General features: G+C 39.9%; 1 protein-coding gene across 1 annotated transcript in view; it reads left to right on the top strand.

The window, feature by feature from the left end:
- The window catches only part of Ziz (dedicator of cytokinesis protein Ziz), a 251,109-nt gene that overhangs the window by 208,498 nt on the left and 29,623 nt on the right, over window positions 1-12,988 (top strand). The window contains exons 32-33 of the mRNA XM_080277570.1: window positions 5,273-5,353; window positions 11,907-12,053. Of these exons, the coding sequence (XP_080133696.1) occupies window positions 5,273-5,353; window positions 11,907-12,053 (228 nt within the window). The remainder of the gene's footprint in view (window positions 1-5,272; window positions 5,354-11,906; window positions 12,054-12,988) is intronic.

Here is a 12,988-nt window from a genome sequence, read left to right as displayed (position 1 = left end):
GGTGGTAACCACATAACCAACCCATATGTGTTCCCCACGTGTCAACATGTGGGTTGGCGGAGGGTTAGAGCCCCTCTCTATGAAACACCTAACTCAAAGACAAATGGCCACCCCTCATGGGATTGTGATGTCTGGCTATATGAGGTCTGTTCAGAAAGTATCTGACCTTAGGTTCTAAAAAAATAAATAGCTACCCCATTGAACTAAGATTAATCCCCCTCAAAGTAGGCCCCTTCTGACTTGACACACACAGTTCAGTGTTCTTTTCACTGCCTAAAACTTTTTCAAAGTCAGTTTTCAGTATCTTCTTCAGGTGCTTCATCGCATTCTTTCTTGTCTCTTCTCTTGTCTCAAATAGGGAACCCTTCAGCAGTGTTTTGAGCTTGGGGAATAACCAGAAGTCACATGGGGTCACAGGGTTGGAGAAAAGCCTTCTTCTTCTTCTTCTTTCTTTTTCTTTTTCTTTTTCTTTTTCTTCTTTTTCTTTTTCTTCTTCTTTTTCTTCTTCTTCTTCTTCTTTTTTTTTTTTTTTTTAAACCCACTTTTTTTTCCTTGTTTTTCTTGGGTTTTGTTGGGCTTTTTTGGGGTTTTATTATTATTCATCATTTTTTAAATGTAAATTAGGTAAAATAAGCAATTACAAGGTAATTTAGATTGAAAAAATGGTTTAGAGTGTTATCTTGAGAACAGACACTTGTTTAAGACATACTGATACAGGTTGGTCCATTTGAACCAAGCCTTTGAAACCTTGTACTGTACATATTAATACAGGAAATGGACAGGTGAGGCTTAACTACTGCTGACTTAGTGTCTCGGTCTCAGTTTCTTCTTGGTAGAGAGAGGACCATAGCAACAAAATGCCTGCTGGTAGTGGCAGAAGAAAGGCAACTGAGAGGGGTGAAGTTGATATTCTAGAAAATAATAAAGTGGGGGCACTCACCATCCACTCACTCGATGTAGTACTGCTGTAGGGTGACTGTCCTTTCTTCCCTTCCTTCCTTTCCATCCTTCCTCTTCTGTCTTTTTTTTCCTTCTCTCATTCCTCTTCTGTCTGTGGATGACTCTACACTGAGTGACAAACCAATTGGTTTCCTGTACACCAGGAAACCATTTAGTATGCTGGGTGGTAACCATATAAGCAAGCCATGGTGTCTGGTAGTTGAGTGGGTAATTAAGGCACTCCAGCCAGATGGAGCCTGTGTAGGTTTATATCCTAGTGGTGGTTGGGGTTTATTGCTCACATAATACCACTCAGGGATGAATGAGGCTGGTCACTTTCATCTTAAATGTCAGGACCAACTTGCCTAGCCCCAGGCTACTACATTCCCCATGGGGCAAGACAGGATTAGATGATGCTCATAAACAGAAAGCAACCTGCATATACTGCAACCAAATAATAAGTGCAAAAATTGAAAGATTGAGAACCTATGTCCAAATATTTAATGCCCCAAAAGGAAAGCTCATTAGCTATAGGGAAAAGGAAGGTAAGTAAGGCATTAAGAATTATTAAATAAATAATTAAAGTACTGTATCTTGAGCAACATTAGTATGACTTTAGGAAAATGTCTGTATTGTCTGCATGTATAACTGTGACTGCAGGGAGAGGGAGCATATCTATGTTCCCAGGGTTCTGTGTTTCTCAGTTTTACATCACCTGTCCTAACCCAACCTAACTTAACTTAGCCAAACCATTCCTAACCTATCCTAACCCAACCTTGGGAACATGGAACCCTGGGAATATAGAGATGACCCCCAGAGAGAGAGAGAGAGAGAGAGAGATGATAAAGGAAAAGAGGGAGAAGGGGAGAGTTACCAGTAAATTATCCAAAAAGAAATATAGTGATGAATATATACTTGAAAGTTATACCTCTGTTCAAATTATTTTTGTTTGTTAAATATTTCAAGCTTTCCATATTAACATGTTTGGAATAATGTTAATGTCAGTGTCAGTGTTATTCAAAGCAATTTTGCTTAGTATGAGTAATTATTGCACCAGTACCATAAGGCTGTATGTTTCCAGGAACAAGTAAAGATAGGGGTAATGGACTTGATTTACCAAAGTTTACCCAAGTTTGGGAGTTATTTTGAGAGATTTTAATGGGTATTAATGAATATTATATGTACCTAGACCTCTTTCATCAATGTGATATAAAACTATATTTTTATATGCAAAAAGTAAAAAATTTTTAAAAGAAATTTCCAAAAAAAAAAAAATAAATAAATAAGTTTATTTTGTGTGTGTGTGTGTGTGTGTGTGTGTGTGTGTGTGTGTGTGTCTTAGGGGGGTGGATTTTTAATGCCAACCCTGCGGAGCCATGTCTGGTAAGTAGGGAGTCTGCTGTATGTGCGGAATGTTGTGCATGACCAAAAATTCCTGAATCAGTTCAGAAGAATGAGCAGAGGTATTGTCATGGTGCAGCTTCCAATTTACCACTTTCCAAAGGTCTTGTCTCTTCCGCCAAACTGTGTCACGAAGACAACGGATAATGAGGTGGTAATGTTTGTTGACAGTCTGACCTTCTGGTGTGTATTCGTAATGCACAACACCACAGTAAAAAAAAATAAAACTCAACATGCGAGTGCACTTCACTTTGCTGCAGACCTGTTGTGCATTTTTTGATTGAGGCGACCCTGCGTACTTCGAATGGGACGACTGTGCGTTGGTTTCTAGGTCGTACCCGTACACCCAAGTCTCATCTCCCGTGATAACAGTCTTCAGAAAGTCTGGAGCATGATTTGCACACTCCAGCATGTATTGTGCAACATTCATCCAAGAGATGAGATCATGACAAATGCGACGAAGCACCCACGGGAGATACTGAAAACCGACTTAAAAAGGTTGCAGGCATTGAAAAGAATTCCGGCCTATGTGCGTCAAGTCAGAAAGGGCCTATTTTGAGGGAGATTAGTGTCTTAGGTCAACAGACTAGTTATTTATTTTAAAGCTTAAGGTCGGATACTTTCAGAACAGACCTCATAGATAGAGATAGAGAAATGAGGACCAATAATAGTTATGTATTGCTTATTGATCCATTATGTATCACGGAACACAGGCCAAACCCTCACAATAATGATGCATTGATGTCTTCATCTGTCCTATGGAGGGTACTACCGAATCGTTTTTCAATTATACTGACCTTAGGTCAGGTGCAGTGAATCCCAGTCGGACTCATTTCAGTAAATAATAATGAAAAGAAGAGGAAATTCTGAGCCTGGATTCAGTATTTAACAGATTTGCCTAGTAGATCGCAGGATGCACTCCCTGTACCAGGCCTTGGTTTGGTTTGTAAAAGAAAGTTGTCTGGTAGGGTCAAGGGGTCCATTATATCCAAAGTCTGGTATAAACAGAACCATGAAATTAAATACTGTTATTTTGCAATGTAGTATTTTAATGTGACATTTTGGGTATGAGCCACAGCCTTGGAAGCACAATTACCAGTAGCAAGAAGAAAGATGATATCCTAAGGTTAGTACACTACTGTAGTGCGTCAAACTCAAATGGTTGCACATGATCATATCCAGATACAATAGATCATAGTCTGATATAGTGTATCCATGAGAATTCTGATGCACTAAAAGGTCACATACAGTGTATAATGAGATTTTAGTGGATAATGATATAAGTCAGTGTCTCTTCTTAGTCCAGTGCCCCTCTGAGCAATGCAGTTAATGGGTCTGGGCATGTTGCCTTGCTGATGCAAACCACTTAGATGGGTACAGTGAAACCCACGGTAAAAGGACAAATGGGTCTGGAAACGTCTCCAAATTTTCCCAGTCTCCCCTCTGGCCCTCTTGAAAATTTTTTTCTCCCTCTAGAGCATACAAGACATTAATTTTAGTGCACTTACAGCCTCTACAAATAATACCAGGTAAAAGAAGGGCTGTTTAAAGCATACAGACTGCTGTATGGGATATGGAGTGTTATTTAGGTGGCTGGAGGGGAGGAGTAACTGAGGCTGAGGGGCTAGAAGAGGGAACTGAAGTGCCTCTAACCCTTCTGGGGCTTAGACTAGGTGTCAGAGCCCTCACACTTGCCCTCATCATCACTGTCAGGTTGTAGGTTAGGCACTGCTCTCATGTTGGCCATCCATGTTGATATTTGTCACCATGCGGGAACTTCAAGTGGAGTGCAAAGGGGTTCCTTCAGCAAGAATTTTGCCACGTGAACAGTGAAAGTTACCACGCTGACTGATATCGAATGTGCTTAACATTGCCGTGGAAATCTTGATTAGTGCAAACCAGAACCATGATGCTCACAGGCCTACTGTACATAAGTATGAACAAAATCACGGTTACATCTTGCCAATCCAGAATCCTCATTCAGTGAATCTTCCTCTACCACCTATTCCCAAGAAATCAACACATCTCATATAATTAAGCACTTCTAACCATAATGTATTGTTGTAAGTGCTTGGTGATCCAGTACAGCACTGGCCTAAAATAGAATCTGCTTGAAGTTTAGTTTGCCCTCACTTTGTTCCCATTTCCCCATGCATGACATGTGAACATAGAGAATTCCTTTAATGCACCCTTCTCAAAGATCTGTGGGAGAGAATTTTTCCTAAAGTGTTCTGATACTTTTGTTCAAATGTTCTTTGCATCATAAAGTATGTGCAACAGAAAGAACTGCCACCTGGTTATAGATGCAGGAGCATCTCTAGGAGTGGCCCTGTCCATCTGTCTCTCATTAATATTTGGAAACCAGATGCTTCACTTCTGTTTACTTTAACAGCTCAGTGAAGCCATAGTACATAGTACAGCACACCACGCATAATCACCCTCCCACACCACAACACATGGTGGATATTACCAAAGGGCTTTGAAGCTCTTGCCTCTTGTATAGTATTTTTGTACTTGTTTCTGTACTTAGTGTGATGCTTCATACTTTTCCCACAACCTTCATTGTTCAGTATTTACCTATATTGTTTAAGTTTATATTTCACTGATTTCCATTAACTGTATCCACATTTTTATAGTGTAATTCAGAGTACTGGTATTAAGTCTTGGATCTGGAAGTCTACATACGTAGAGTACTAACTGCAGGGCAAGAAAAAAGCCTCCTGTTGTTACATGTATAATTTAGAAATCATGTTAACAATGGGTTATTCAGTGTTGTCATTTACAGTAATATTGTCCAGTATCAGCTAAAGTAGTTTCTCCATATAGAGTAAAATATGGTTTCAGTAGCACACTAATACCTCCTTAAATTTTAATGTTAGCATAATCTGTTTAATCTTCCAGCTCTTTAATAATTTCATATTCTGGTGACTAGGCATATTCACGAGTGGTGGAAGTCAATGCATCCCAGAAGCGACTCCTAGGACGCTACTATAGAGTTGCTTTCTATGGACCGGTGAGTTACTTGTCATCTTCACCAAGTTGTATTTCTTTATTTCCAGTTCTGAATATTTCAGTGAACTCTTTCAGGCAACATAATGTGAATCATGTCATAATATGTTATTTTTCTGAGTGTTACTGCTGAAGTGAATTTTGTAATAATACTTTTGCAAGTCTCTAGGAAGAAAAGCTTTAAAGTGATTTGTGGCATATATTCCTGTGTCGCATAGGGATATGAGCTTCATAAAATAAAACAATAAAGAATTTTTCCAAGGAAACATGAAAGAAGCTCCTGGCTTGGCTGTCATGCTCTGCCACAAATAAAATATTTTCCATTTTTTACTCTAGAACTGTTGGTCATATAAATTTCTGAAACAGCCATTGGAAAACTAATGGAAATCTTGTGCAAGACATGTTCATTGAAAATGACCATGTGAAAAGTGTCATACCACAAGGCTGAAAATTTGCTCATAATCTCTTTATTCAGTGTTCAATAATGTCATAGTCATCTGTTCAGTTTTTTCAGAGCTAGTAATAGAGAGAAATTACAAAGGTAAAGATATTTAGTATATGGCAGTAAAATCCTATTTTTAGGGGGCTGAATTTGGCATAGAATGAAAATATTCATTGCCTGATTGAGATGACAGGATAGTCAACTAGTCATTAATATGAGAATTTGCAGTAGAAACTTGTATTGTGAATGAAAGGGTTAGTAATTTTCTCCATACAGTAAAAGTCCTGTAATCCTAATGACAGGGGATGGAGGGTCTTTTGGACTATTAGTTTTTTCAGACTATTAGGAGAGACCTTTGAAAACATAAGAAATATTGTACATGATCATTAAATAAACACCCAAAATTATATGGGTTATTGGTTTACTCACCGGAAATGCATAGAAATGTAGGTGAATAAATGCAGGCAGGTACATCCAAGTCCAAGGGCAAGTCTAGGCCCGATAAATCCTTGGATATAGCCCAGAAAAATTTGAAAAAACAAAAATATAAAATAATTTTGCCATGAAAACTTTGGAGTATTGGGATATTCGGATAATTTGTGGTCGGATTGGAGGACTTTTACTGTATTTTGATCACGCATTGGAAAGGGTAATAATAATTGACCACCTCACGTGCATTTTATTATTCGTTTCCAAGCCTCTTCCAGGTTGTTTATGCCACCCTTTGTCTTCTCAGCCTTCAGCCATCAGTCTCTCAAGTACCAGTGTTTGAAATGCGAGTGAGTTGGGGTTCGACCCCTCAAATTCAACTACTGTATATCCCATGGAAATAGACTATGCAGGAGGACCCACCATAGTTCATTAAAAGACTCCTTCAAATAAGATGTGTTCATGCTTGTTATGATGGACATACTTATTTACACATACGTGGTGGAAACACTGAGATGATTTACTTGTGGCCACCCCTTACAGGATTGAAGTGTCTGGCAATAGATAAATAGACAGTATTGTATGATTATTCATTAACCCCTTCACGCTCAGGGCGTATGTATTTACATCCGTGCTGCACCCAGTGAGTGTGCCTCTGACATACGTCCTTACTTCCTATTACAATATATCATTGTTTTCTCAGTGCATTTCACTTGATGGTACAAAGCTGTGGGAGTATTTTCTGGGTCTGATATAGACCACGGAAGGTCTTAGAAGCTCCACCCACTAACCAGTCATGCACATCAAGATACGAAGGGATTAAGTGAATAAATATGTAACCTTTTTTATCTTCATATTTAAGAGACATGACATTTCACCTGCATCCTACCAGTGATGATCATCATATTGTGAAGGTAGCTCGTCGCTAAGTTTGTAATATTGTCCTAAAACTTATCACATGATGATTTTTAGCCACCTTGATAATTCTTTGGGGTGATTTGATATTATGGAAATACTTGAAGATTCCTACTTTATTAATTACTTTTTCATCTCATTAGCATGAAAATGTAGAAATGTATTTCCTTAGAACAAGGGATTCAGGGGGAACTTTGAAGAAGACACGCACAACGTATTTAGTTAAGAAAAAAAAAAAAACTATGATAGGAATACCTGTACTACATCCTGAATCACTGAACTGTGCTGTGGTATCTTTTACTGGCTGCATATGGCAACATATTGGCCTAATTTCATCATTAATTACAAGTGGGAACTTACAGCACCCATCTGTAAAAGACTTTCACCCCTTGCCCCCCTCCCCACTTGGAGGGCTGCCACTGTCACAGGTGGTGACTCTTCAGGTATATTTACCTACTTCAAACATTGCCAAGCACATGTTAATGCAAGAGGGGAGATTAGCCATAATTTTGTAGTTTTGCAATATAATCTTGTCAGTGTTTGGTATGTAGAGCTACATGGATCACTAACAGTTGTAGGAATACCATTGAGTAGAGTACAGACATCTGTGTTTGGTCTTTATCTCACTGTGTATTGACCTGGTATAATGTTTCTTTAAGGTAAAAAAATACCATATATAAATAGTGGTAGATGGGGGTGCCCATCAACCACTCACTCATTGTAGGGATGCCTTATGGTCTGTACACTGAATGACAAGCCAAATGGTTTCCTGTACCCAGGAAACCATTTACTACGCTGGTTGGTAACCATACAACCGGGATTTTTGTCAGTGTTAATTATCCCCCAGATTCCCGTCTAAAAGCACTTAATCATGGCAGATGTTTCAAAGAGCCTCAGAGGGCCCAATACCTGCCCAGGGCCCCAACCAAATGGGCAGTATCGCATGGCCATCTGGAATGTGAGAGGTGTGAATGAGGAGAGCAAGTGGGTGAAAGTAGTGAATATGTTCAAGAGTGCAAGATATGCCGTAATGGCATTGTGTGAAACAAAGATGAATGGGTGTGAAGTGGAGGAGTGGGAGGGTGTGAAATGTGTAAGACCAGGCATCAATGGCCAAGGAAGATGCAAGGAAGGAGTTGCTTTGTTGATGAATGAGATGTGGCAGAGTGGAATGAGAGATTACAGATGTGTCAGCTTGAGATTATGTATGTCAAGTTCAAGTTTGAGAAGGTGAAAGTGGCTGTGATTGTAGCATATGCACCGTGTGTTGACAGGAGTGTGAGAGAGAAAGACAGGTTTTGGGATGAGCTGGATGAAGCAGTGGGAGAAATGCCCAGGAACTATAAAGTGATCATAATGTACGATATGAATGGAAGAGTAGGCACTGGTCCTGAGGAAAACATATTGGGTTGTAATGGTGTACCAGGAGAAAATGATAATGGAAAATGACTAAAGGATGTGTGTCAGGAGAGGAAGTTGTGCATTTGTAACTCGTATTTCAAACACAAAGATGTACATAAATATACATGGTACAGAGGGAACGGAGATCGTGTTGAAAGGAGTCTGATTAATTATGTGCTCGTAGAGAGATCAATGCTGGGAATGGTTGCTGATACAAGGGCTGTGAGAGGACGATGTGGAGGTCTGTCAAATCATATGATTGCGGTATGCAAGATCAAGCCGAGAGGAGGGAGGTGGAGCAGGAGAGAGGGGAGCAGTCAGGGAGAAAGACTGAAGGTCAAGAAGGTGAGGGTCAAAGAAATGGTCAATGAATACTGTACAGGACCAAAGTAAGGGAGGAGTTAGAATCAGTGAAATGGAATGAAATGGATCCGGACAGCCTGTGGAATGCATGTAGGGATTGCTTAGTTAGAAATGCAACTGAATATATTGAGAGCAAGAAGCACGTAAGTAGACTAATGAAGAGGAAACGGGAGGAGGTAAATGATCATCTAGGAAGAAAAGTGAATGTAAACTACTCCGAAAATAGGAAGTTATTCTGGAAAGAGGTGCGGAAATGTAGAAGTGACAGCGTAAGAACTGTGAAAGTGTGAAGGATGTAAGTGGTAGATTATTAACCCTTTGGGATGAAGTAAGGACCAGATGGAAAGAATATTTTGAAAACCAGATGAATGGGAAGAGAGAGAGCAGAGCCACTGTAAACCTGATTGGTTTGGGGGATGTGCAGAGAAGGAATGCAGTGCTAGGAGAAGTGACTCTCGCACAGGTGAAGAACGCTGTGAAGCAGCTGAAAAATGGGAAAGCAGCTGGGGTTGATGAGGTGTATGCAGAGATGATTAAATGTAGTGGAGAGAGTGGAATGAAGTGCTTGTTGGAGATATGTAAGAAGGCATGGGTAAGTGAAACTGTGCCAGCAGAGTGGAAAAAGGCTGTGATTGTACCCCTGTACAAAAATAAAGGTGAGCAAAGTGAGTGCAAGAATTATCGTGGCATAAGTTTATTGAGTGTGGTAGGGAAGGTATATGGAAGAATTATTATAGAGAAAGTAAGTGAGATAGAAGTCCTAGTGATTGATGAACAGGGTGGCTTTAGGAGTGGCAGAGGATGTGTGGATCAAATATTTGCTGTAAGACAGATAGTGGAGAAGGCTTGTGAGAAGGGCTATATGGTGTTTATGGCATTCATGGATCTGGAAAAAGCATATGACAAAGTAGACAGAGAAGGATTATGGAAGGTCTTGCACATGTACGGTGTAGATGGTAAGCTGCTAGGTGACATCAAGAGTTTTAGTGATGGTAGTGAAGCATGTGTAAGGGTAAATGGGCATCTCAGTGAATGGTTTAAGGTTGGTGTGGACGTGCGACAGGTTTGTGTAATGTCCCCATGGTTGTTCAGTATACATATATGGATGGGGTGATGAGAGAAGTAAAACTATAAGTAATGGAGAGGGGGATGGCTTTAGTAATGAATGGTGATGGATGGAATATCACAAATTTATTGTATGCTGATGATGTAGTACTCCTTGCAAATACCGGACAAGAACTTGGTAGACTAGTACAGAGTTATTTTTATGTCTGTGAGCACTGTGCCTTGAGAGTAAATGTAGAAAGGTTATTGAGAAAAAAGGTGACTTCCTGTGTAGTACTATTTGCAAATACCGGACAAGAACTTAGTAGACTAGTACAGAGTTTTTTTTATGTCTGTGAGTGTTGTGCCTTGAGAGTAAATGTAGAAAAAAGTAAAGTAATGGTTATTGAGAGAAAAAGTGACTTCCAGTGCGATGTTATAGTGAATGGAGAGAGACTGGAATCGGTGAGAGAGTTCAAATACCTGGGTACAGTGATAGAAAAGAGAGGAACATGTGCAAAAGAGGTGGAAAGTAGAGTGACACAAGGATAGAAAGTAGCTGGTGCAATGAAGGTTCAGATAATAAACAGAGGCTTGAAATGTTGCAGCTGCACAAGGCTTACATGAAGGAGTGTTAGTGCCAGCTTTAAGATATGGATGCGAGACTCTGGTGTGGCATGAAAATGAAAAGTCGAGAGTGAGAGCAGTGGAGATGGGACTGTTCAGGAATGTATGTGGAGTACAGAGAGTGGATAGGATATGAAATAATGTGATTTGTGAAAGATGTGAAGTGAGGAAGTCTGTGGACACCAGAATCGAAGAGAGTGTACTGAAATGGTATCATCATGTGAAGATGTGGAGAGAATGAATTACAACAGAGTGGTGAAAAAGGTATAGTTGAGCAAATTTGAAGGAGGAAGGAGGCGAGGTAGGCCAAGGAGAAGGTGGAGGGATATGGTGGATGAATGTGTGAGAAAGAGAGTTTTGGAAGTCAGTGAGGCTAGGGGACTGACAAGAGATTGAGCTGGCTGGAGGAAAAGCACATGATCAGGGGTTTGGCACTTTTCAACCTGACAGCATCTGGACTGACTCTGTCTGATACGTTTATATGAAGCTACAGAACGTGGTGGATGTTTTTGGCATATCAGATAGAGCCAGGATTCCGGGGGCTTGAATGGTGAGTGAATGGAAGCGTGGCCCATTTGATTGGGCAAATTTGGGCTGTCTGGACATTGCTGTCCCTCACCCTGCCCTAGAGTTTGAAAGGAGGTTCAGGTGATGATGATGATGATGATGATATAAATACTGTAATAAAACATTAATGTACACAATTCCTAATGTATTTAGGCGCCCAAGTGCTAGTATGCTGATGAAACATTGGAGTAAACAAAAATTTTGGAACTGTCACATCATTGACCAGAAACCCAGATGTTTTATTAGTAATAAATTATTACACGTCATCAGTTATAAATGGCAAATATATTTCATGGTAGGTGGTGGTCATGGTAGGTGGTGGCGACCATCATCCACTCATTTGATGTACTGCTGCTTACTTTTTCCTTAGCCTTTATCATTCTTTTTGTGTGCCTGCCCTCATCTCTTCCTATTTCTCCCATCTTTCCTTTCACTTCTTATTGCTTTTCTTTCCGTTACAGGTGGCTTTACATTGAGTGACAAGCCAAATGGTTTCCTGTAAGCCAAGAAACCATTTACAACGCTGGGTGGTAACCATATAACCAAATTATACGTGCTCCCTACATGTCAAGTGGGTTGGTGGAGGGTTAGTGCCCCTCCCTGTAAAACAAGTAACTCAGAGTCAAATGGCCACCCTGTACGGGATTATGGCGTCTGGCAATGGATGGATGGATGGATGGGAATGCAGTAGAGTACCACTTTAGTGTTTGTGTATAATTTGTTACATAGTATAATGAAATTAATGGTAGCATTATCTCTTCTGCCACAGACCTACTTTGAGGATGAGGCTGGTAAGGAGTATGTGTACAAGGAGCCAAAAGTAACATCCCTGGCTGAGATCTCAGAACGCCTCTATCACCAATACTGTGACAAGTTTGGGAAGGAAGCTGTTAAGATGATCATGGACTCAAACTTTGTTAGTAAACTACTGTATCATGTTCTTTTGTAATTAGGTTAATTTTAAGTTTGGGAAGGAAGCTGTTAAGATGATCATGGACTCAAGCTTTGTTAGTAAACTACTATATCATATTCTTTTGTAATTAGGCTAATTGTATTCACTAACTTGTTGCTGTATGATTGAACTGAATTTGAAATGTATACTGTATAACCCATTTAATTTTATGATGTTTTTTTATTTCTGTATTCTGGATGATACCAGACATTTTTCAGCTTAAAATAGGCTTATATTAGTGCATGGGCTCAGGTAGGAAAAGGGTGATTATTCTCATGTGAGGGAAGAACTGCCACTAGAGGTGATTGGGATAAAGAAAAAAATAAGAAAAAAGTTAATAGTTACCCCAGTCAGTACCCTGGAAGAAAGTTCTCAACCATAAATACAGTAAAAATCTGGGCTGATATTAAACTGTATTGGTACACAGTTCTCCCATACACTTACTCTCTTTAAACTACTAATACTGTAAATGGCTGACTGGTGGAGGCTTGTCTTCAGCCAGTGTGGGTAGTGGGTGGGTACTCTAACTGTCAAAGCAAACTCTTTAAGCACAGCAAAGTGGCCATGGGTAAGATGAGACACAAGTTGATGATTTAGAGTGAAATGACCAAGGTAGGTGCATGGGCTTTAGTGTTAGCTCAAATTCCCACCCCGTACGGGACTGAGGCGTCTGGCAATAGATAGATAGATAGATATGACAGGGTGGATAGACAAGGATTGTGGAAAGTACTGTATTAAGAATATTATGGAGTAGATGGGATGTTGTTGAATGCTGTGAAGAGTATGTATGAGGGTGCTAAGGCTGCATTGCATGTGGATAGTGAACTGAGTGAATTCTCCTATTTGAAGGTTGGATTAAAACAAGAATGTGTCATATCTCCATGGTTGTTCAGTCTGTG

This window comes from Coenobita brevimanus, chromosome 70 (genome assembly GCF_032717465.1).
Source record: "Coenobita brevimanus isolate Jiangsu-jjx chromosome 70, ASM3271746v2, whole genome shotgun sequence".
NCBI classification, from domain to species: domain Eukaryota; kingdom Metazoa; phylum Arthropoda; class Malacostraca; order Decapoda; family Coenobitidae; genus Coenobita; species Coenobita brevimanus.
The sequence above is the reverse complement of the archived record's forward strand: the minus strand, read 5'-3'. Positions and strand labels throughout refer to the sequence as shown.